The sequence below is a fragment of the Mobula hypostoma genome, chromosome 13, assembly GCF_963921235.1.
Source record: "Mobula hypostoma chromosome 13, sMobHyp1.1, whole genome shotgun sequence".
Classification (NCBI taxonomy): domain Eukaryota; kingdom Metazoa; phylum Chordata; class Chondrichthyes; order Myliobatiformes; family Myliobatidae; genus Mobula; species Mobula hypostoma.
In genome coordinates this window covers 2,041,962-2,063,565 of record NC_086109.1, presented here as the reverse complement: position 1 = coordinate 2,063,565, position 21,604 = coordinate 2,041,962, and the positions used below count along the sequence as shown (strand labels likewise).

General features: G+C 46.4%; 1 protein-coding gene across 4 annotated transcripts in view; it reads left to right on the top strand.

Moving 5' to 3' along the window:
- LOC134355363 (muscle M-line assembly protein unc-89-like) overlaps positions 1-21,604 on the top strand; it is a 55,694-nt gene that overhangs the window by 17,119 nt on the left and 16,971 nt on the right. For 2 of the 4 annotated variants that reach the window (XR_010020050.1, XM_063065140.1), the window contains exons 2-5: positions 7,039-7,359; positions 10,544-10,864; positions 13,042-13,344; positions 20,239-20,480. Coding sequence is in view for 3 of the 4 variants with exons in the window: in XM_063065140.1 (XP_062921210.1) it covers positions 7,039-7,359; positions 10,544-10,864; positions 13,042-13,344; positions 20,239-20,480 (1,187 nt within the window). In the remaining variant the exon portion in view is untranslated. The remainder of the gene's footprint in view (positions 1-7,038; positions 7,360-10,543; positions 10,865-13,041; positions 13,345-20,238; positions 20,481-21,604) is intronic. The other 2 variants (XM_063065139.1, XM_063065138.1) reach the window with 1 other exon arrangement.

Below are 21,604 nucleotides of genomic sequence, written 5' to 3'. Positions count from 1 at the left end.
ATCGCTGAACTGTTGCATTTATTATCCTTTCGATTACTGTGTTGCTTGTTTCTTTAATAAAACTTTCTTAGTTCTAGTACTCCAGACTCCAACTGAGTGATCCATTTCTGCTGGTTTGGCAACCCAGTTACGGGGTACGTAACACTAGGAAGCATCCTCTCCACATCCTGTGGTTGGGGAGTCTAAAACCAGAGGACAGAGCATTTCAGCTGAATTCCAGTGAGTGGAGGCCCAGAGCCATCAAACACTTCAGTTACGACAAGCGCTTCAAAACTGCTCACAATACTCCAAATGAGGCCTCAGCAGTGTTTTATAAAGCCTCAACATTATAGCCTTGTTTTTATATTTGAGTCCTCGGCAATGAGTGCTAACATTACACTTGCCTTCCTCACCCACTGATTCAACCTGCAAATTAACCTGCGAATGCACTCTCAAGTCCCTTTGCACCTCAGAATTTTCAAATTTACTCTCCATTCAGAAAATAATCTGCACTTTTATTTTTTGTACCAAAGTGCATAACCATACATTTTCCAACACTGTATTCCATTTGCCACTCCTTTACCCATTCTCATAATCTGTCTGTCGCTCTGTAGCTTCTCTGCTTCCCCTAAACTACCCGCCCTTCAACCTATCTTCATATCGTCTGCAAACTTTGCAACAAAGCCTTCAATTCCATCATCCAAATCATTGACATATAACGGAAAAGAATTAGTCTCAACATAGACCCCTGTAGAACATCACCAGTCACTGGCAACCAACCAGAAAAGGCTCCTTTTATTCCCAGTCTTTGCCTCCTGCCAGACAACCATTTCCCTGTAATACTATGGGCTTGTTAAGCAGCCTCACGTGTGACACCGTCTGAAATTCCAAGTACACAACAGCGCCCGATTCTTCTTTACTTTTATCTATTTTGCTTGTTATTTCTTCAAAGAACTCTTTAACAATTGTTAGAAAAGATTTCCCCTTGAGGAAACCATGCTGACTGCTGCCTATTTTATCATGTCCCTCCAAACACCCCAAAATGACATCCTTAACAATCAACTCAAACATCTTCCCAGCCACTGAGGTCAGACTAACTAGCCCATAATTTCCTTTCTACTACCTCCCTCCCTTCTTGAAGAGTGGAGTGACATTTGCAATTTTCCAGTCCCCCTGAACAATGCCAGAATCTCTTGATTCTTGAAAGATTGTTACCAACATCTTCACAATCCAGGTGACTTACCAATCTTCAAACCTTTCAGTTTCCCAAGAACCTTGTCCTTAGGAATGGCAACTTCATACAGTACAGCTTCCCAACATTCTTGAACTGCCAGCATTCTGCTAGTGTATTCCACAGTAAAGGCTGATGCAAAATAGTTATTCAATTCATCTGCCATTTCCTTGTCAACACATTACTACCTCTCCCTCATTATTTTGCAGTGGTCCAATTTCTACTCGCACCTCAATTTTGCCCTTTGAATATCTGAAGAAACTTTTGGTCTTCTTTAATATTGTTGGCTGGTTTACATTCGTATTCCCTCTTTTCCTTCTTTATGACTTTTTGTTTGCCTTCTGTTAGTTTTAAAAATCTTCCCAATCCTCTAACTCTTTATATGTCATGGTCCGGATCAGGGTCCCTTTAAATTTAGTTTGTTTATGTTACGATCCAGACCATTGGTTCCCTGTTTTCCCGTGTCCCTCGACTTTGGTGATTAGAGGTGTTACGTACCCCGTAACTGGGTTGCCAAACCAGCAGAAATGGATCACTTAGTTGGAGTCTGGAGTACTAGAACTAAGAAAGTTTTATTAAAGAAACAAGCAACACAGTAATCGAAAGGATAATAAATGCAACAGTTCAGCGATGATAAACACACATGTGCACAGAATCTAAGATAACAGCATCAATCAAGCTCTATCGTTGTCTAGGGGTAAATGACCAAATTTCAAAGTGACTCAAAGTTCAGTCCAGTTTAGTAGTTCAGTTCGCAGTAATCGTTGCCTTGGCGATGGACAACGTGGGGGAAGAGAGAGAGGGAACAGGAACAACTGATCATTCAGACACGGCTTCACTCACAGACCGACAATATGGCTCACAAGCAGCTTTTGGGCAGGTCCTTGGTAATGTCACCTGAGGTCACCGACTGTGACCCCTCCTCCAGATGCGGTCGATCCTCTGCAGTGAACCCGGCACCCAGGCAAGGGCGGACACACACCGGGTTTCCGCTGATCGTACCTTTCCACCCTGGCCGTTGTCTGGTACTTCCCACCGACTCGTGAGAAGCGTACCACTTCCAGGGTCTCGTTACCTCGGGTGGCGTGTGTCTCTTGCCTTAGCGAACCTGTCCCTTTTTATCCCCCTGCTGGGGTATCGCCTGTCCATCACTTCAAACAGTTCAGGGTTCAAAGGGGGAGCCGCTCCAGACAGCTCTCTCTCTCCCACGTCCCCTCATTACACATCTCCAGACGCTGCTCCATTGTTCCTTATCTCTCCTTCCCCTGAGGGCAGGTGGCAGACCACTTGCTGATGTCACTGATGCTAACCTAAGCCAGCAAACATCTTAATTTTATGTGTATTCTCGTCACAGAGGCAATTAACACTCGGCTGAACTGGTAGTTTATAGTCTCTGGATTTCAGCCGTTTGGTGCGGGTGCGTCTGCAATGTCATCCGGGGTACGATCTGCCGATGTCATCTGGCTGGAGCAAGCCTAGTCTCTGCAAAAGCGAGTGCTGGTAATTTGCCTCTCCTCACTGGAGCAACCCTGTCCAGTTACCTCGCCAAAGCAAGCCTGCAAAGTTTCCTCACCGAGGTGGGTCTGTCAGTTGACCCGCCAGAGGGAATCAAGAACCGTTGTCTACTGTTCCCGGGTGGAGTCGAGAGTTCGCCACTACCCGGAAGCTCCAAGTCAAGTCCTGGCTCTGGCAGCATTCAAGTTCCAAGTCAAGTCCTGGTCCTCGCGGCATTCAAGCACCAAGTCAAGTCCTGGCTCCGGCGGCATTCAAGCACCAAGTCAAGTCCTGTCCCTGGCGGTCTGTGATTCCTGTCCTACCCCTTGTCTGAATCCCTTCTGTGCCCCTCTCGCCTCTAGCCCTCGTATGCAGCCCCCGCCTGCACTTCAGTCTAGTTCCATCGCCGGAGCTATATAGGTACTGCCTGGTGTTCATTCGTGTTGGTCTTGTCTTGTCCTCGCCTCCGTGGGGTAAATCAGGCCGTCTTGCCGTTGCCCCGCGGGGGTCATTTCTTGTCTTATCTTGTCCTCGCATCCGTGGGGTAAGTCAGGCCGTCTTGCCATTGCCCCGCGGAGGGTCATTAGTCCTGGCGCTATGTCCTGTACCCAAGGAGGGGTCCCGGCTCTCTGTTCTGTGTATGTGTCCATGGTTCCATGTACGTACTCCCCCAAGACCGAGGCTCTGTTTTCCATGTTCATCCTCTGCCTAGCCCATGTCATGTCCTTGCCTGGTTCTGGGGTGTGAGCCCGAGGCAAGACCCAGTTACTGGGTCCTTGCCCAGTCTCGGGCTCGGAGTCCATACCCTAGCCTCTTCATGTTTCCTCTAGTTCTGGGATCCAATTCCGAGTCCAAGCCCAGACCCCTAGTCCCAGCCTAGTCGTAATCCTGAGTCCTTGTCCAGATTGCTACTCCTGCTTCTACTTTGCTCTCCTGGTATCGAACAATAAACTAAATCTAAGTAACCTCACAAGATGTGTCTTGCATTTGGGTCCACCCTTGCTCCCAATCCCCCACCATTGTGACATTATAATCTTTTCTTCTTCATTGGGATGTATATATCCTGCACCTTATGAATTGCTCCAGAAATTCCAGTCATTGCTGCTCTACAATAATCCCTGGTAGCATTCAATTTTGGTCAGCTCTTTTCCTATGCCCCCGTAATTCCCTTTACTCCACTGTGATGACAATACAGCAAACTTTAGCTCTTCCTGCTCAAATTACATGGTGAATTCTATCATATATGGTCACTTGTCCCAAAGTGTTCCTTTACCTTAAGCCCTCTTTTCAGTACTGGTTCATTGCACAGCATCCAATCCAGGATAGCTGATCCCCTCGTGGGCTCAACCGTGAGCTGCCCTAAAACCAGATCTCATACGTATTCCAGAAACTCCCCCTCTTGGGATCCAGCAGCAACTTGATTTTCCCAATCTACCTGCACATTGAAACCCTCCATGACAATTGTAATGCTGCCCTTTTGACATGCATTTTCTGGCTGCTGTTGTACTTTGTCAACAACATCTTTACTTCTGTTTGGGATTCTGTCGATAACTCCCATCACGATCTTTTTACCCTTGTAGTTCCTTAATTCAACCCAAAACGATTTTACACATTCTGATCCTACGTCATCTCTTTCTAATGATTTGATTTCATTTTTTACCAACAGAGCTGCACCACCCCTCTGCCTGTCTGCTTTCCTTTCGATACCTGAACAGCCACACTCTGATTGAGGAACAGTTTCTTCCCGTCCGCCATCAGATTTCTGAACCATGGACCCAGTAACAATACCTTGCTATTCCTCTTTGTCATGGTTTATTGTTTGTCATTTAGTGTAATTGTTGTTTCGTGGCAGCCTTGCACTGGACAACAGATTTCACAGCATTGGTCAGTGATAATAAACCGGATTGGTGGCGGATGTTCAATTGAGCAGCTGGTGCACATCACAAATCCTGCTTATGGAACCACTGACACAAGGCAGACAATCTCTAAAGAGGATTAATAATAGTTGGGTGACCAATCTTGTAAAGACACTGCCAAAAGGTGGCAATGGCAAACAACTTTAGTAGAAAATTTGTCTAGAGCAATCATGGTCAAGACCATGATCGTCCACGTTAGACGAAACAGAACATAATGAATGAATGAATAAACCTGAATTTGATTCTGACCACAGTGTGCACCACTCTCCACCCGAGGTCTCTCCACAGAGAGACCTTCACTGAGAGTCTCATCTCCCACCAGATGGCACAGCAGATCATCAGGCAGGAATGGTTTGCAGACAAGGATAAGGAATGGTAGAGTCTGTAGGAGCAGACCGTACCAAATCTACTTCCACACACCACAGAATGGTAAAGAGGCGACTCGTGTTTTATTTGGGATCTCTCCTACGGAGAAGGTATGACATGTACAAAAGGTATGGGTTACACCTGAAGCTGAAGGGGACCAATATCTTTTCAGGTCTGTTGTCTGGGAATTAAGCTAATTTGGCAGGGGGATGGGAGCCAGTGATAGCACTGAGGATGGGGAGGTGGGTTTACAAATGGAGGCAGCGAGTAGTGAGACTACTAGCAAGGAGAGGCTGATGACTGGACAAAATTGTAGTCAACAGGTTGAGTTGCAAAATCTGGGAAGCTCCACACCCTGGGTCTCTGTACCTCCATCTGTAGCTGGATCCTCAACTTTCTAACCAGAAGACATAATCTGTGCAGATTGGAAATAACATCTCTACTTCGCTGACAATCAACACTGGCACATCTCAGCGATGCGTGCTTACTGCACACCCATGACCATGTGGCTAGGCACAGCTCAACTGTCATCTATCAATTTGCTGATGATACAACCATTGTTAGCAGAGTCTCAGATGGTGATGAGAGGGCGTACAGGAGCAGCTAGTTGAGTGGTGTTGCCGTAACTCACTTGCACTGAACATCAGTAAGACCAAAGAACTGATTGTAGACCTTAGCAATGGCAAGGCGAGGGAACAAACACTCCTCAGGGAGTGATCACAAGTGAAGACAGTGAGTAATTTCAAGTTCCTGGGTGTCAATATCTCTGAGGACTGAACCTAGTCATAAAATATTGACACAGCTATAAGGAACAGCCACGACATTTCATTATGAGTTTGAGGAGATTTGTTTCGCCTGCGAAAAGCATTGAAAATTTCTACAGATGTCCAGTAGGAAGCTTCCAATACATATTATACATTCTATACATATATTTACTGCAGTTCTGTTTCTTTCGCTCTATCGTCATGTATCGCATTGTCCTGCTAACTCAAAATTAGCAAATTTCACGACCCATCCTGGTGATAATAAACCTGATTCTGATTCTGAATACTGAAAGACCGAAACTGATGGACTTGGAGAGGATGTTTCATATGTGCATGGTGGGGTGTCTTCGACCACAGGGCACAGCCTCAGAAAACAATGATGTCCCATTGAAACAGAAATGCCTCTCATCTTCCCTTTCTCCCATTGCCCTCTGTTCACTCCTATCAGATACCTTCTTCCCCAGCCCCTTTCCTTTCTCTGATGAAGGGTCCCGGCCTGAAATGTCAACTGTTCACTCTTTCCCATCGATACTGCCTGGCATTTTGTGTGTGTTGCTCGGATTTCCAGCACCTTCAGATTTTCTCGTCTTTACCTTTCCCCACCCACCTGACCACCCACCATCTTCCAGCCAGTTCTCCTTCCTCTCCCCCCGCAGAAGGCTAGAACCAAAGATACCACACTTACTAAAAGTTAACAAACAGGTGATAATTCAAATATAAACTCAAAAAGAAAGCTAAAGCAACAAGGAAAAGGACAATTAAAAAACAAAAATTGTAGACCTTAATCCAACAATGTCATGTTAATCCGACAACGTCACTGTGAAGAACCAGTGGTCAGGGTCAGCCGAGAGGACCAGTGCCACGGTCGACCTCTGCAGAAGGACAGGGTGGACGAGCTTCATTCTGTACATGACCTGTGCACTGGGAGTGGGTGAAGGGACAGTGTAGACGGTGATTTCCCGTATTCCCTCATTGTGTTCACTCTCTCCAAACACTACAAACCTTTTCTCCAGACTGGAGCCCATTTGCCATGTCTCTGCCTCCCTGTCATGACCATCGATATCTGGCTGCAGGCTGCAACTCCCTTCCTCAGGGCCGGGTGTGGAGAGTCTTCACTCTGTTCCCCCGGTGGGCTCACTGTGTGATGGAGGAACTGTGTGCCGGGTCTCTCTCAGGGTCAGAAGTCAGATGATGGGCCACATGGCCTGCTCCTGTAACTATGATCCACCCGGCTCTGATTCTACAGTTACTGTATTCACCTGCTGACTGTCTCCTCTTGTCTCCTCAGCTGGGACTGGGGATTCCCCGACCACTGTGAATGGAACACGGGGACAGTCGGTCTCCTTACATCCTGGGATCCCAGTCGGACTGGACGTTGTTGAGCTTGTGTGGAGACGGTTGTCACCCAGGATGAAGATAGTGACATATTCAAACAAGATCAGTGACTATTACGGATCTGAGGAGTACAAGCGACGGATAACTCTTCATCCCGGGAACTTCAGTCTGGAAATCCGTGATCTGCAGAGAGAGGACACTGGTGATTATGAGGTGACTGTCACAGCAAGTTCAGGAGCACAGACTCAGAACAAAATGCGACTGGATGTGTACGGTGAGTGAGATGCTGCGGAGGGGCCCGGGTTTCATCAGTTCCTGAAGCACCCCAATTAATGATCCTGTGTGTTCCCCTGTTTACTGAACCCCACTGAGTGCCCGTGTCCAGAGCTGGGCTCACGGTCCCAGTGTAGTGAGGTTGAGTCAGTGTGAGTCTGGAGGACACACTCACCACATCCCCGGAGACTGGACCAGAGGCTGTGAAGCATCAAACTGTCAATGGGGAACCTCGTGACTCCGAGGTTGGAGGAGATGAGCAGATGGGGAACAGGGAACGGGAGATAGGCTAATATGGTGGAAGGGACTTGTGGATGGGCTGAACGGTCTATATCTGTGGGGCAGTTAAACAGATCCCTCCGTATCCCCAGGTCAAAGGCCTGGTCTGTCATGTTCAGAGATCCCATTTTCAGAGGCACTGCTTGGTAATGGCCCAGACTGAGGTCTGAGCTCAGCAAGGTGTTTATTCCTCAGCCTTCATGCTGTGCTGTGCTGAGTGAGACCCTGTGTGTTCATTGCACTGAATATAGTGTCCCAGTGAGTGACACAGTACACAGACACAACAGTACACTCACACACAGCAATATGGTTCCTGACTCATTCTCACAGTAATATTACATTCACAATAATCTCACTCAGCAGCGTCTGCCGGAGAAATCTCCTCCACCCCAGGTTTAATGGGTTTGCTTTGCCTCTACCACCACTCCCGGCAGCCCATTTCAGGCTCCCACCACTCTGTGTGTAAAGAAAATCTTGCCCTGCACATCTCCTTTGAATTTACCCCTGTCACTTTAAAGGAACCATCTCTGGTATTAGAGACTTTTTATTTGAGATACAGCAGGGAATAGTCCCTTCCGGGACTTTGAGCCATGCAACCCAGAAATCCCTGAATTTAACCCTAGCCATGAGAATCATCTCGGCAATGAAAGGGTTCTTCCAGGGTTGTATCTCTCATCTCTATGGGTCTGTTGCTGGTGCAGTTTATCTTTATCTCTTCTGTTTCATCTCCGTTTGGTCTCAGAGCCAACGTGGTGGAGTTAGCGGTCAAGAGTGTTGATTTCTCTTCCATCTGTTGGTTCGAACTAAACAGCAGGGTGATGTTGTCTGCAAACTCTTAGTGATCAAGTTGCTGCCACATAGTCCACTGGATCCATTTCATTTTTCACTTGTTGTCTGTTTCGTTATCTAGTTTGTTGCCAACAGGAACAGGAAAGGACCCAAACATTCCAGCTCCACCCCAGTGTTGACATTGAAGCTTTCTGCCAGTTTTCCCACATGTATGACTTTGCATGACATGTTGTAGAGTTCCTAAAGATATTGACAAATTTCTGTGATATTCCATAATGTTTCATCAGTTTCCATACGGTGTTTGTGTCTAAGTATCGAAGGTTTTGTTGTAGTGATGAAGTTGACATAGAGAGAAATATTCCATTGTTCTCAAAGGTTCAAAACTCACCTTTCTTTGGAAGCTTTATTTGGGAAACACATAGGGGAGAGATGTTGAGGCTGAAATTAGATGATGCGGACACGCCTGGTCCAACCTCGAGATCTGGCTCAGCATAGAGGGTGATGGAGATGGGAGTTCATTGATAGCCTATGCTTCTTTGCGAGGTAAGGGCCCAAGAAGATGAAAGAGTTAATAATTGATTGCTCTGGGCCTGTAGATTTGGAGAATGACAAGGGGTTGTGTGGTGGAATATCATTGAAACCCATTGAAAGAGGCTGCAAAGGATTGTAAATTGTAAATTTAGTCAGCTCTGTCTTGGGTACTAGCCTACAAAGTACCCAGGACATCTTCAAGGAGCGGGGTCTCAGAAAGGCAGCGTCCAGTATTAAGGCCCTCCAGCACCAAGGGCATGCCCTTTTCTCGCTGTTACCATCAGGCAGGAGGTACAGACGCCTGAAGGCACACACTCAGTGATTCAAGAACAGCTTCTTCCCTTCTGCCGTCTGATTTCTAAATGGACATTGAACCAGTGAGCACTACCTTACTTTTTAAAATATATTTATTTCTGTTTTTGCACTATTTAAATCTATTCTATATCGATATACGTAAATTAATTCACTTATTTATTATTATTATTTTATTTGTTTTTCTTCTCCTTCTATATTACGTACTGCATTGAACTGCTGCTGCTAAGTTAACTAATTTTACGACCCATGCCGGTGATAATAAACCTGATTCTGATTCTGAATATTGAAAGACCGAAACAGATGGACTTGGAGAGGATGCTTCAAATGGGGGGTGTGCCTTTGACCACAGGGTACAGCCTCAAAACACAATGATGTCCCTTTGAAACAGAAATGCCCCTCCTCTTCCCCTTCTCCCATTACCCTCTGTTCTCTCCTATCAGATACCTTCTTCTCCAGCCCCTTTCCTTTCTCTGATGAAGGGTCTCGGCCCGAAACATCGACTGTTCACTCTTTTCCATCGATACTGCCTGGCATTCTGAGTTCCTCCAGCATTTTGTGAGTGTTGTTCGGATTTCCAGCATCTTCAGATTTTCTCATCTTTATCTTTCCCCACCCACCATCTTCCAGCCAGTTCTCCTTCCTCTCCCCCGACAGGAAGCTAGAACCAAAGATACCCCATTTTCTAAAAGTTGACAAACAGGTGATAATTCAAATATAAACTCAAACAAACAAAGCTAAAACCACAAGAAAAAGGACAATTAAAAAATAAGGATTGTAGACCTTAATCCGACAACGTCACTGTGAAGAACCAGTTGTCAGGATCAGCCGAGAGGACCAGTGCCCCCCGGTCGACCTCTGCAGAAGGACAGGGTGGACGAGCTTCATTCTGTACATGACCTGTGCACTGGGAGTGGGTGAAGGGACAGTGTAGACGGTGATTTCCCGTATTCCCTCATTGTGTTCACTCTCTCCAAACACTACAAACCTTTTCTCCAGACTGGAGCCCATTTGCCATGTCTGTGCTCTGCTGTCATGACCATCGATATCTGGCTGCAGGCTGCAACTCCCTTCCTCAGGGCCGGGTGTGGAGAGTCTTCACTCTGTTCCCCCGGTGGGCTCACTGTGTGATGTAGGAACTGTGTGCAGGGTCTCTCTCAGGGTCAGGAGTCAGATGATGGGCCACATGGCCTGCTCCTGTAACTGTGATCCTCCCGGCTCTGATTCTACAGTTACTGTATTCACCTGCTGACTGTCTCCTCTTGTCTCCTCAGCTGGGACTGGGGATTCCCTGAACACTGTGAACGGAACACAGGGACAGTCGATGTCCTTACATCCTGGGATCCCAGTCGGACCGGACGTTGTTGAGCTTGTGTGGAGACGGTTGTCACCCAGGGTGAAGATAGTGACATATTCAAACAAGATCAGTGACTATTACGGATCTGAGGAGTACAAGCGACGGATAACTCTTCATCCCAGGAACTTCAGTCTGGAAATCCGTGATCTGCAGAGAGAGGACACTGGTGATTATGAGGTGACTGTTACAGCAAGTTCAGGAGCACAGACTCAGAACAAAATGCAACTGGATGTGTACGGTGAGTGAGATGCTGCGGAGGGGCCCGGGTTTCATCAGTTCCTGAAGCACCCCAATTAATGATCCTGTGTATTCCCCTGTTTACTGAGCCCCACTGAGTGCCCGTGTCCAGAGCTGGGCTCACGGTCCCAGCGTAGTGAGGCTGAGTCAGTGTGAGTCTGGAGGACACACTCACCACATCCCCGGAGACTGGACCAGAGGCTGTGAAGCATCAAACTGTCAATGGGGAACCTCGTGACTCCGAGGCTGGAGGAGATGAGCAGATGGGGAACAGGGAACGGGAGATAGGCTAATATGGTGGAAGGGACTTGTGGATGGGCTGAACGGTCTATATCTGTGGGTCAGTTAAACAGATCCCTCCGTATCCCCAGGTCAAAGGCCTGGTCTGTCATGTTCAGGGATCCCATTTTCAGAAGGCACTGCTTGTTAATTGCCCAGACTGAGGTCTGAGCTCAGCAAGGTGTTTATTCCTCAGCCTTCATGCTGTGCTGTGCTGAGTGAGACCCTGTGTGTTCATTACACTGAATATAGTGTCCCAGTGAGTGACACAGTACACAGACACAACAGTACACTCACACACATCAATATGGTTCCTGACTCACTCTAACAGTAATATCACATTCACAATAATCTCACTCAGCAACGTCTGCCGGAGAAATCTCCTCCACCCCAGGTTTAACGGGTTTGCCTTTGCCTCTACCACCACTCCCGACAGCCCATTTCAGGCTCCCACCACTCTGTGTGTAAAGAAAATCTTGCCCCACACATCTCCTTTGAATTTACCCCTGTCACTGTAAGTGCACAATCTCTGGTATTGGACTCCTCTTATTTGATTTTTTAAAAAATTTTATCGAGATACAGCAGGGAATAGTCCCTTCCGAGATTTGAACCACACTGCCCAGCAATCCCACGATTGTAACCCAGCCTAATCACAGGACAATTTATAATGACCAATTAACCATGCAATTGGTATGTCCTTGGACTGTGGGAGGAAACCAGAGCACGCAGGGGAATCCACGTGGACACGGGGAGAATGTACAAACTCCTTATGGGCAGTGGGAATTCAACCTGGTTCACTGGTATTGTAAAGCGTTGTGCTAACCATTACGCTATAGTGCCACCTCTGGGGAAAGAATACTATCTGATTACTTTATCTGTATTCTTAAAAATATTAAACACTTCTATCAGGTCTCTCTGCAAACTCCAACACTGTGATTAAACGACCAAAATTTGTCCAACTTTTTCTTCCAGCATGCCTTGTAGTCCAGGCACCCAGATGGTAAATGTCTGTTCCCTCTCCAAAGCCTCCACGTTGTTCCTTTAACGGGATGGCTGGAAATGAATGCAACACTCCAGATCAGCCTAATCAGAGTTTTTAAAGAAGGAGCATAACTTCCTGAATTTTGAACTGAGTGCCTCGACTGATGAGGACAAGCATGTAAAGTCCCTTCTTTACCACCTGATGAACATGCAGCCACGTTTCCCCACCCATGTCGGCATCTGATCCATCCAATTGCATCTACTGGCACTCCCCTGCACCATCCACAACACCAGCAATCTTTATCTCATCTGCAAACATGCTAACCCTCCCATCTGTATTTTTATCCAAGGAACAGTGAGTGGCCTTTCACCCACCTTGAGCTGACTCCCCATTCACTGAATTCGGGGTTGGTCTGACCCTGATCTCAGCTCCACTTCCCTGCCTCTTTAAAAGGTTCAGAGTTTCATTTTAATGCCAAAGAAATGTATACAATATACATCCTGAAATGCTTTTTCTTCACAAAACATCCACAAGAACAGAGAAGTACCCCAAAGAATGAATGACAGTTAAACGTGAGAACCACTAAGATCCCCCCCTCCAGCTCCCTCTTCCAGTGTGTAAGCGGTGGCGAGCAACAACCCCCCTATTCCCGACTCCTCTTCAGATTAAAATTCGGTCTCAGTTTTGAATACAGTGACTCAGCACCTCTCTGGGGGAGAAAATTCCATAGGCTCCTGATCCTTGGAGAGGGGAAATCATTCCTCAGCTCTGTCAGAAATTATGGTCAGTTATTCTGAAACTGTGCCCTTGTTCTAGATCCCACAGGAGGGGGAAACACCCTCCCAACACCCCCCTCACTCTGATTCCTGCTCCAGTCACTGAACTCACCTACTGACTGCCTCCTCTTGTCTCCTCAGAATGGATGGGAACCGTGAAAGGAGCACGGGGACAGTTGGTCTACCTACCTGCTGGGATTACAGCCGGGCTGGACATTTCTCAGGTGGTGTGGAGATCAAAAGGAACCACAATAGTAGAATATGCAAATGGACACATTTCCTTCTTCGGTCCTGAGGAGTACAAGCGACGGATAACTTTTCATCCCGGGAACTTCAGTCTGGAAATCCGTGATCTACGGAGAGAAGACACTGGTGATTATGAGGTGACTGTTACATCAAGTTCAGGAGCACAGACTCAGAACAGAATACGACTGGAGGTGTGCGGTGAGTGAGACACTGCAGAGGGGCCCAGGTTTCACCAGTTCCTGAAACACCCCCGATTAATGGGTGACGGCAGATCCTGGCCATTCCACTCTTTACTGAACCCCACTGCCTGTTTGTCCGTGTCCAAGACATTCATTCTTGAGGTTTGCGGTGGAGAGTTTGGGAGGGTTTGTTGGAGTAGCCTGTCTGAGTATCTGCAGTGACATTGACAGGTACACACAGCGGCCACTGTGTACCCCAGTGGTGGAGCTGAAATTCCCCCACACGATGAGATAATTGCCGTCGTCGATGGAGATGAAAAGAGTGGTCGCTTTGCAAATGAGTCATGGTTGCATCACCCTGATCTACAGAGGAGTTTGTATCCCGGGAGTCTCCCCAGTCCCTTCTCTGCAGGATTGTGTCCTCTTTTGGACTGTGGCTATGACAGGGGAAGAAGGTGGCACCCTCCCGTAGTCAACTCCCGCCACACAGTGTGGTCCTTGGCACCCTGAAGAAGTCAACTTCCCCACCACATGGTTCCTGCACCTCAGGGCAACCTCCACCTTGGACCAAACCTGGGCACAAAATATTGACACCGCTATCATGAACAGCAGCTATATTTCATTAGGAGTTTGAGGAGATTTGTTTTGTCTGTGAAAAGAGTTGAAAATTTCTACAGATGTCCCATGGGTAGCTTCCTATACATATCAGAAACATAGAAACGTCGCAAATCTACAGCACAACACAGACCTTTTCTGGATCCACAAAGCAATGATCCCTTGGATACTATGCCTCCTTACTTTCTCAATAAACCTTGCATGGGTTACCTTATCAAATGCCTTGCTAAATTCCATATACACTACATCTACTGCTCTTCCTTCATCAATGTGTTTAGTCACATCCTCAAAAAATTCAATCAGGCTCATAAGGCATGACCTGCCTTTGACAAAGCCATGCTGACCATTCCTAATCATATTATACTTCTCCAAATGTTCATAAATCCTGCCTCTGAGAATCTTCTCCATCAACTTATCAACCACTGAAGTAAGAATGACTGGTCTATAATTTCCTGGGCTATCTCTACTCCCTTTCTTGAATAAGGGAACAACTTCCGCAACCTTCCAATCATCCGGACCCTCTCCCGTCCACATTGATGATGCAATGATCATCACCAGAGGCTCAGCAATCTCCTTCCTCGCCTCCCACAGTAGTCTGGGGTACACCTCCTCTGGTTCTGGCGACTTACCCAACTTGATGCTTTCCAAAAGCTCCAGCACATCCTCTTTCTTAATATCTACATGCTCAAGTTTTAAAGTTTGCTGCAAGTCATGACTACAATCGCAAAGATCCTTTTCCATAGTGAATACTGAAGTAAAGTATTCATTAAGTACCTCTGCTATTTCCTCTGGTTCCATACACACTTTCCCATTGTCACACTTGATAGGTTCTATTTTTTCACGTCTTATCCTCTTGCTCGTGTTATGTACCCCTGGGGGTCCTGAATTAACTCTATGAACTTTACTTTTGAAAGGAGAGAGAGAGAGAGACCAGATACCTTGTTAAAAAGAGAGAGAAAGAAAGAGAGAGAGAGGTGATGACTGCTTACAGTTTGTTTATACGTTCTGCAAGGACGCTAGCAGCTTCCAAGTTCTTACAGCGAGAGAAGGGAGGAGCTGCTTGATGGACAGTTGGTATTCAGCACGGTGAGATAAATAGAAGGTCAACTGTTAGACCTACAGACACATGGTTTTGGACACTGAATGAGCTTTGTTGTGCCCACAGAAGAGGTGGGTTTTGGAGGGTTAATAAGGTGGATTGATTGGTGGCTCTCGCAGTGTGAAAAGGGTGTGACCTGTGGGGAGTTATTCGTGAGTCCACCCTCGCCTGGGTAGATAATTCCAGCAGAGAAGAACGGTCTCCTTTGTTATGGTCACAATCAGTGACTTCTAAAGGATTTCAGAGGACATTGGGAAGATTGACGGCGTCAGATCACCTGAAGACTCAAATCTCTCTCTCTCTCCAATGCTACTCAACGCAATACCACGAACTGAACTGAACATTACTCATCATTGTAAGACTAATCTGTTTACCCCCAGACTTGAAGAAGCTTGGTTCTCACATATTTCCACACTTACTTATATATAATCAATGCTAACCTGCTTGATTTATCAGCATTTACATTACCATATTGTGTAGTTACTAACAAATACCATTAGTTAATAGCAATACTGGACTCCAAAGTGTTTTCCATTTCTGATGGTTCTTTAACCCATCACAGGGTACGTGACACTCTTCACATACTTGCAGAGTATCTTGGGGTTTTCCTTAATCCTGCTCACCAATGCCTTCTCATGGCCCCTTCTGGCTGTCCTAATTTCCTTCTTAACCTCCTTCCTGTTAGCTTTATAATCTTCTAGATCTCCAACATTACTTCGCTCTCTGAAACTTTTGCAAGCTTTTCCTCTTGACTAGATTTATTGCAGCCTTTGTACACCATGGTTCCTGTACCCTACCATAATTTCCCTGTCTCATTGGAACCTACCTGTGCAGAACTCCACACAAATATCCGCTGAGTATTTGCCACATTTGTTCTGTCCTTTTCCCTGAGAACATCTGTTTCCAATTTAAGCTTCTAATTTCCTGCCTGATAGCCTCATAATTCGCCATAGTCCAATTAAATGCTTTTCTGAGTTGTCTGTTCCTATGCCTCTCCAATGCTATTGTAAAGGAAATAGAATTATGATCACTATCTCCAAAATGCTCTCCCACTGAGAGACCTGACACCTGACCAGGTTCATTTCCCAATACCAAATCAAGTACAGTCTCTTTTGTAGGCTAATCTACATATTGTGTCAAGAAACCTTCCTGAACACACCTAACAAACTCTCTCCCATCTAAACTCCTTGCTCTGGGGAAATGTCAATCAATATTTGGGAAATTAAAATCTCCCATCAAGACAAATCTGTTATTATTGCACCTTTCCAGGATCTGTTTCCTCATCTGTTCCTCAATATCCCTGTTACTATTGGGCAACCTATAAGAAACACCCAGTAAAGTTATTGACCCCTTCCTGTTCCTAACCTCTGTTCTCAGGGTCTCTGTTCCACAGAGACTCCGTAGACAATCCCTCCATGGCGTCCACATTTTCTGCAGCCGTGACACGATCTCTGATCAACAGTGCTATGCCCCCAATTCTTTTGCCTCCCTTCCTGTCCTTTCTGAAACATCTAAAACCTGGCACTTGAAGTAGTCATTCCTGTCCCTGAGCCATCCAAGTCTCTGTAATGGCCACAACTTCATATCTCCAAGTACTGATCCATGCTCGAAGCTCATCCGCTTTGTTCACAATACTCCTTACGTTGAAATAGACACATCTGAAACCGTCGGTCTGAGGGTGTCCCTTCTCTATCACCTGCCAATCCTCCCTCACACACTGTCTGCAAGCTTTCTCTATTTGTGAGCCAACCGTCTCTTCCCCAGTCTCTTTAGTTCGGTTCCCACTCCCCAACAATTCTAGTTTGAACTCCTCCCAGCAGCCTTAGCAAACCTCCCCACCAGGATATTGGTCCCCCTGGGATTCAAGTGCAACCCATCCTTTTTGTACAGGTCACACCTCCCCAAAACAAGGTCCCAATGATTAGAAAATTATACATTCGATACGTATATTTACTGCAATTCAGTTTCTTTCTCTCTGTCATCATGCATCGCATTGTCCTGCTACCTCAAAATTAACAAATTTCACGACCCATGCCAGTGATAATAAACCTGATTCTGATTCTGAATATTGAAAGACTTAAACCAATGGACTTGGAGAGGATGTTTCATATGGGCAGGGTGAGGTGTCTTCGACCACAGGGCATAGACTCAAAACACAATGATGTCCCATTGAAAAATAAATGCCCCTCCTCTTCCCTTTCTCCCATTACCCTCTGTTCTCTCCTATCAGATACCTTCTTCTCCAGCCCCTTTCCTTTCTCTGATGAAGGGTCTCAGCCTGCAATGTCAACTGTCCACTCTTTTCCATAGATGCTGCCTGGTCTGCTGAGTTCCTCCAGCATTTTGTGTGTGTTGCTCAGATTTCCAGCATCTGCAGATTTTCTCATCTTTACCTTTCCCCACCCACCATCTTCGAGCCAGTTCTCCTTCCTCTCCCCCCACAGGAAGCGAGAACCCACGATACTGCATTTACTAAAAGTTAGCAAACAGGTGATAATTCAAACATAAACTCAAAAAGAAAGCTAAATCAACAAGGAAAAGGGCAATTAAAAAACAAGAATTGTAGACCTTAATCCAATAACGTCACTGTGAAGAACCAGTTGTCAGGGTCATCCGAGAGGACCAGTGCCAGGGTTGACCTCTGCAGAAGGATAGTGTGGACGAGCTTCATTCTGTACATGACCTGTGCACTGGGAGTGGATGAAGGGACAGTGTAGACGGTGTTTCCCCGCATTCCCTCATTGTGTTCACACCCTCGAAACCTTTGCCTGTAGCACCACTCTCGACAGCCCATTTCAGGCTCCCATCACTCTGTGTGTAAAGAAAAACTTGCCCCGCACATCTCCTCTGAATTTACCCCTGTCACTGTAAATGCACCATCTCTGGTATTAGACACTTTTTAAATGATTTTTAAAATTTTGTCAAGATACAACAAGGAAGAGGCCCTTGAAGGCCTTTGAGCAGTGCAGCCCAGCATTACCCCAATTTAACCCCAGCCTAATCACTGGACAATTTATAATGACTAATTAACCATCCAATCGGTACGTCTTTGGACTGTGGGAGGAAGCCAGAGCACGCAGAGGAATCCCACGTGGTCACAGGAAGAATGTACAAACTCCTTACGAGCAGCGGGAATTCAATCTGGTTCACTGGTACTGTAAAGCGTTGTGTTAAACACTAAGCTATCATGCCACGCCTGGGAAAAAATTACTTTCTGTCTACTTCTGTATCATTAAAAATGTTATAAACTTGTATCAGGTCTATTATCAACCTCCGAAACTCAGAGGGAACAACCCATATCTGTCCAAACTTTTCTTCCAGCACGTGCCCTGTAATAGAACATAGAACAAAGAATATTACAGCACATTACAGGCCCTTCGGCCCACAATGTTGTGCTGACCCTCAAACCCTGCCTCCCATATAACCCCCCCCCACCTTAAATTCCTCCATATACCTGTCTAGTAGCCTCTTAAATTTCACTAGTGTATCTGCCTCCACCACTGACTCAGGCAGTGCATTCCACGCACCAACCACTCTCTGAGTAAAAAACCTTCCTCTAATATCCCCCTTGAACTTCCCACCCCTTACCTTAAAGCCATGTCCTCTTGTATTGAGCAGTGGTGCCTTGGGGTAGAGGCACTGGCTATCCACTATATCTATTCCTCTTAATATCTTGTATACCTCTATCATGTCTCCTCTTATCCTCCTTCTCTCCAAAGAGTAAAGCCCTAGCTTCCTTAATTTCTGATCATAATCCATACTCTTTAAACCAGGCAGCATCCTGGTAAATCTCCTCTGTACCCTTTCCAATGCTTCCACATCCTTCTTATAGTGAGGCGACCAGAACTGGGCACAGTACTCCAAAGGTGGCCTAACCAGAGTTTTATAGATCTGCATCATTATATCGTGACTCTTAAACTCTATCCCTCAACTTATGAAAGCTAACACCCCATAAGCTTTCTTAACTACCCTATCCACCTCTGAGGCAACTTTCAGGGATCTGTGGACATGTATCCCCAGATCCCTCTGCTCCTCCAGACTACCAAGTATCCTACCATTTACTTTGTATTCTGCCTTGGAGTTTGTCCTTCCAAAGTGTACCACCTCACACGTCTCCGGGTTAAACTCCATCTGCCACTTTGCAGCCCACTTCTGCATCTTATCAATGTCTCTCTGGAATCTTCGACAATCCTCTACACTATCTACAACACCACCAACCTTTGCGTCGTCTGAAAACTTGCCAACACACCCTTCTACCCCCACACCTAGGTCGTTAATAAAAATCACAGAAAGTAGAGGTCCCAGAACCGATCCTTGTGGGACACCAGTACTCACAACCCTCCGATCCAAATGTACTCCCTCCACCATGACCCTCTGCCTTCAGCAGGCAAGCCAATTCTGAATCCACCTGGCTAAACTTCCCTGGATCCCATGCCTTCTGACCTTCTGAATAAGCCTACCGTGTGGAAACATGCACCCAGATGGTAAATGTCTGTTCCCTCTCCAAAGCTTCCACATTCTTCCTTTAACAGGGTGGCTGGAATTCAATGCAGTACTCCAGATGTGGGTGAATCAGAGTTTTTAAAGATGTAGCATAACTTCCTGACATTTGAACTCAGTGCTTCGAGTGATGAGAGCAAACATGTAAAGTCCCTTCTTTACCACCCAATCAACATCGAGCCACGTTTCCCCACCCACATCTGCATCTGATCCATGTCCAATTGCATCTATTGGCACTCCTCTGCACCATCCACACCAACAATCTTTATCTCATCTACAATCATCCTAACCCTCCCATCTGTATTTCTCTCCAAGGAACGGTTTGAAGGCTTTTGCCCCCCTCAAGCCCTCTCCCCTCTCACTAAAATCAGGGTTGGTCTGACCTTGATCTAAGCTCCACTTTCCTGCCTGTTTCCACCCTCTCCCCGACACCTCTCTAGATCAAAACTCTATCTCAGCCTTGAATACACTGACTCAGCCTCCACAGCTCTCTGGGGGAGAAAGCTCCAGAGAATACCAACCATTGGAGAAGGGAAAACGCTCCTCATCTCCATCTAAAATTATAGTCCCTTATTCTGAAAATGTGCCCTTGTTCTAGATCCCTCAGTAGGGGGAAACACCCTCCCAGCACCCACCTCACTCTGATTCCTGCTCCAGTCACTGAACTCACTTGCTGACTGCCTCCTCTTGTCTCCTCAGAATGGATGGGAACCGTGAAAGGAGCTCAGGGATGGTTGGTCTATCTACCTGCTGAGATCACACTTTTGCTGAACATTTCCCAGGTGGTGTGGAGATCAAAAGGAACCACAATAGTAGAATATGCAAATGGAAACATTTCCTTCTTTGGTCCTGAGGAGTATAAGCGACGGATGACTTTTCATCCCGGAAACTTCAGTCTGGAAATCCGTGATCTACGGAGAGAGGATGCTGGTGATTATGAGGTGACTGTTACATCAAGTTCAGGAGGACAGAGTCAGAATAAAATGCGACTGGAAGTGTATGGGGAGTGAGACACTGCAGAGGGGCCTGGGTTTCACCAGTTCCTGAAACACCCCCAATTAATGGTAGACGGCAGATCCTGGCCATTCCACTCCTTACTGAACCCCACTGACTGATTGTCCATGTCCAAGACATTCATTCTTGGGGTTTGAGGTGGAGAGTTTGGGAGGGTTGTTTGGAGATGAGCAGATGGTGTGGGGGATTGGGAGATAGGCCAAAGGTGTGGGAGGGGTTGGCGGATGGGCTGAACAGTCTATATCTGTGGGTCAGTTAAACAGATCCCTCTGTATCCCCAGGTCAAAGGCCTGGTCTGTCATGTTCAGGGAACTCATTTTCAGAAGGCACTGCTTGTTAATTCCCGAGCCTGAGGTCTGAGCTCAGCAAGGTGTTTATTCCTCAGCCTTCATGCTGTGCTGTGCTGAGTGAGACCCTGTGTATTCATTACACTGAATATAGTGTCCCAGTGAGTGACACAGTACACGGACACAACAGTACACGGACACAACAGTACACTCACACACAGTAATATGGTTCCTGACTCACTCTAACAGTAATATAACATTCACAATAATCTCACTCAGCAACGTTTGTCTGAGAAATCTCCTCCACCCCAGGTTTAACGGGTTCCATTGGAGGGAGGAGAACTCATTGCTAATGGAACCCAGTTAAGCTAATCCCTCACATGTCACCCTGTGTTACAGCTTCAGCAGCTGGCAGCTCACCATTTTGAGGTTCTGCTGGTTCTGCTCCCAGAAGGTCCTTCTGAAACCCTCATCAAAATGTGTTTGGTGCCCTCAGTGTTACTGGGCCCAGAACTGATCCTGGTGCTCCCAGTGTGGTCTAATCCAAGGATTTGGATTTGGGAGTGTGTGAAATAGTCAGAAAGGGGACTGAAGGTAATAGGTGTGTGAGAGAGGTTTGGAAAGGGAACTGACGGTAATGAGTGTGTGTGAGAGGTAATTGGAAAGGGGACTGACGGTAATGAGTGTGTGTGAGAGGTAATTGGAAAGGGGACTGACGGTAATGGGTGTGTGTGAGAGTGGTGATTGGAAAGGGGACTGACGGT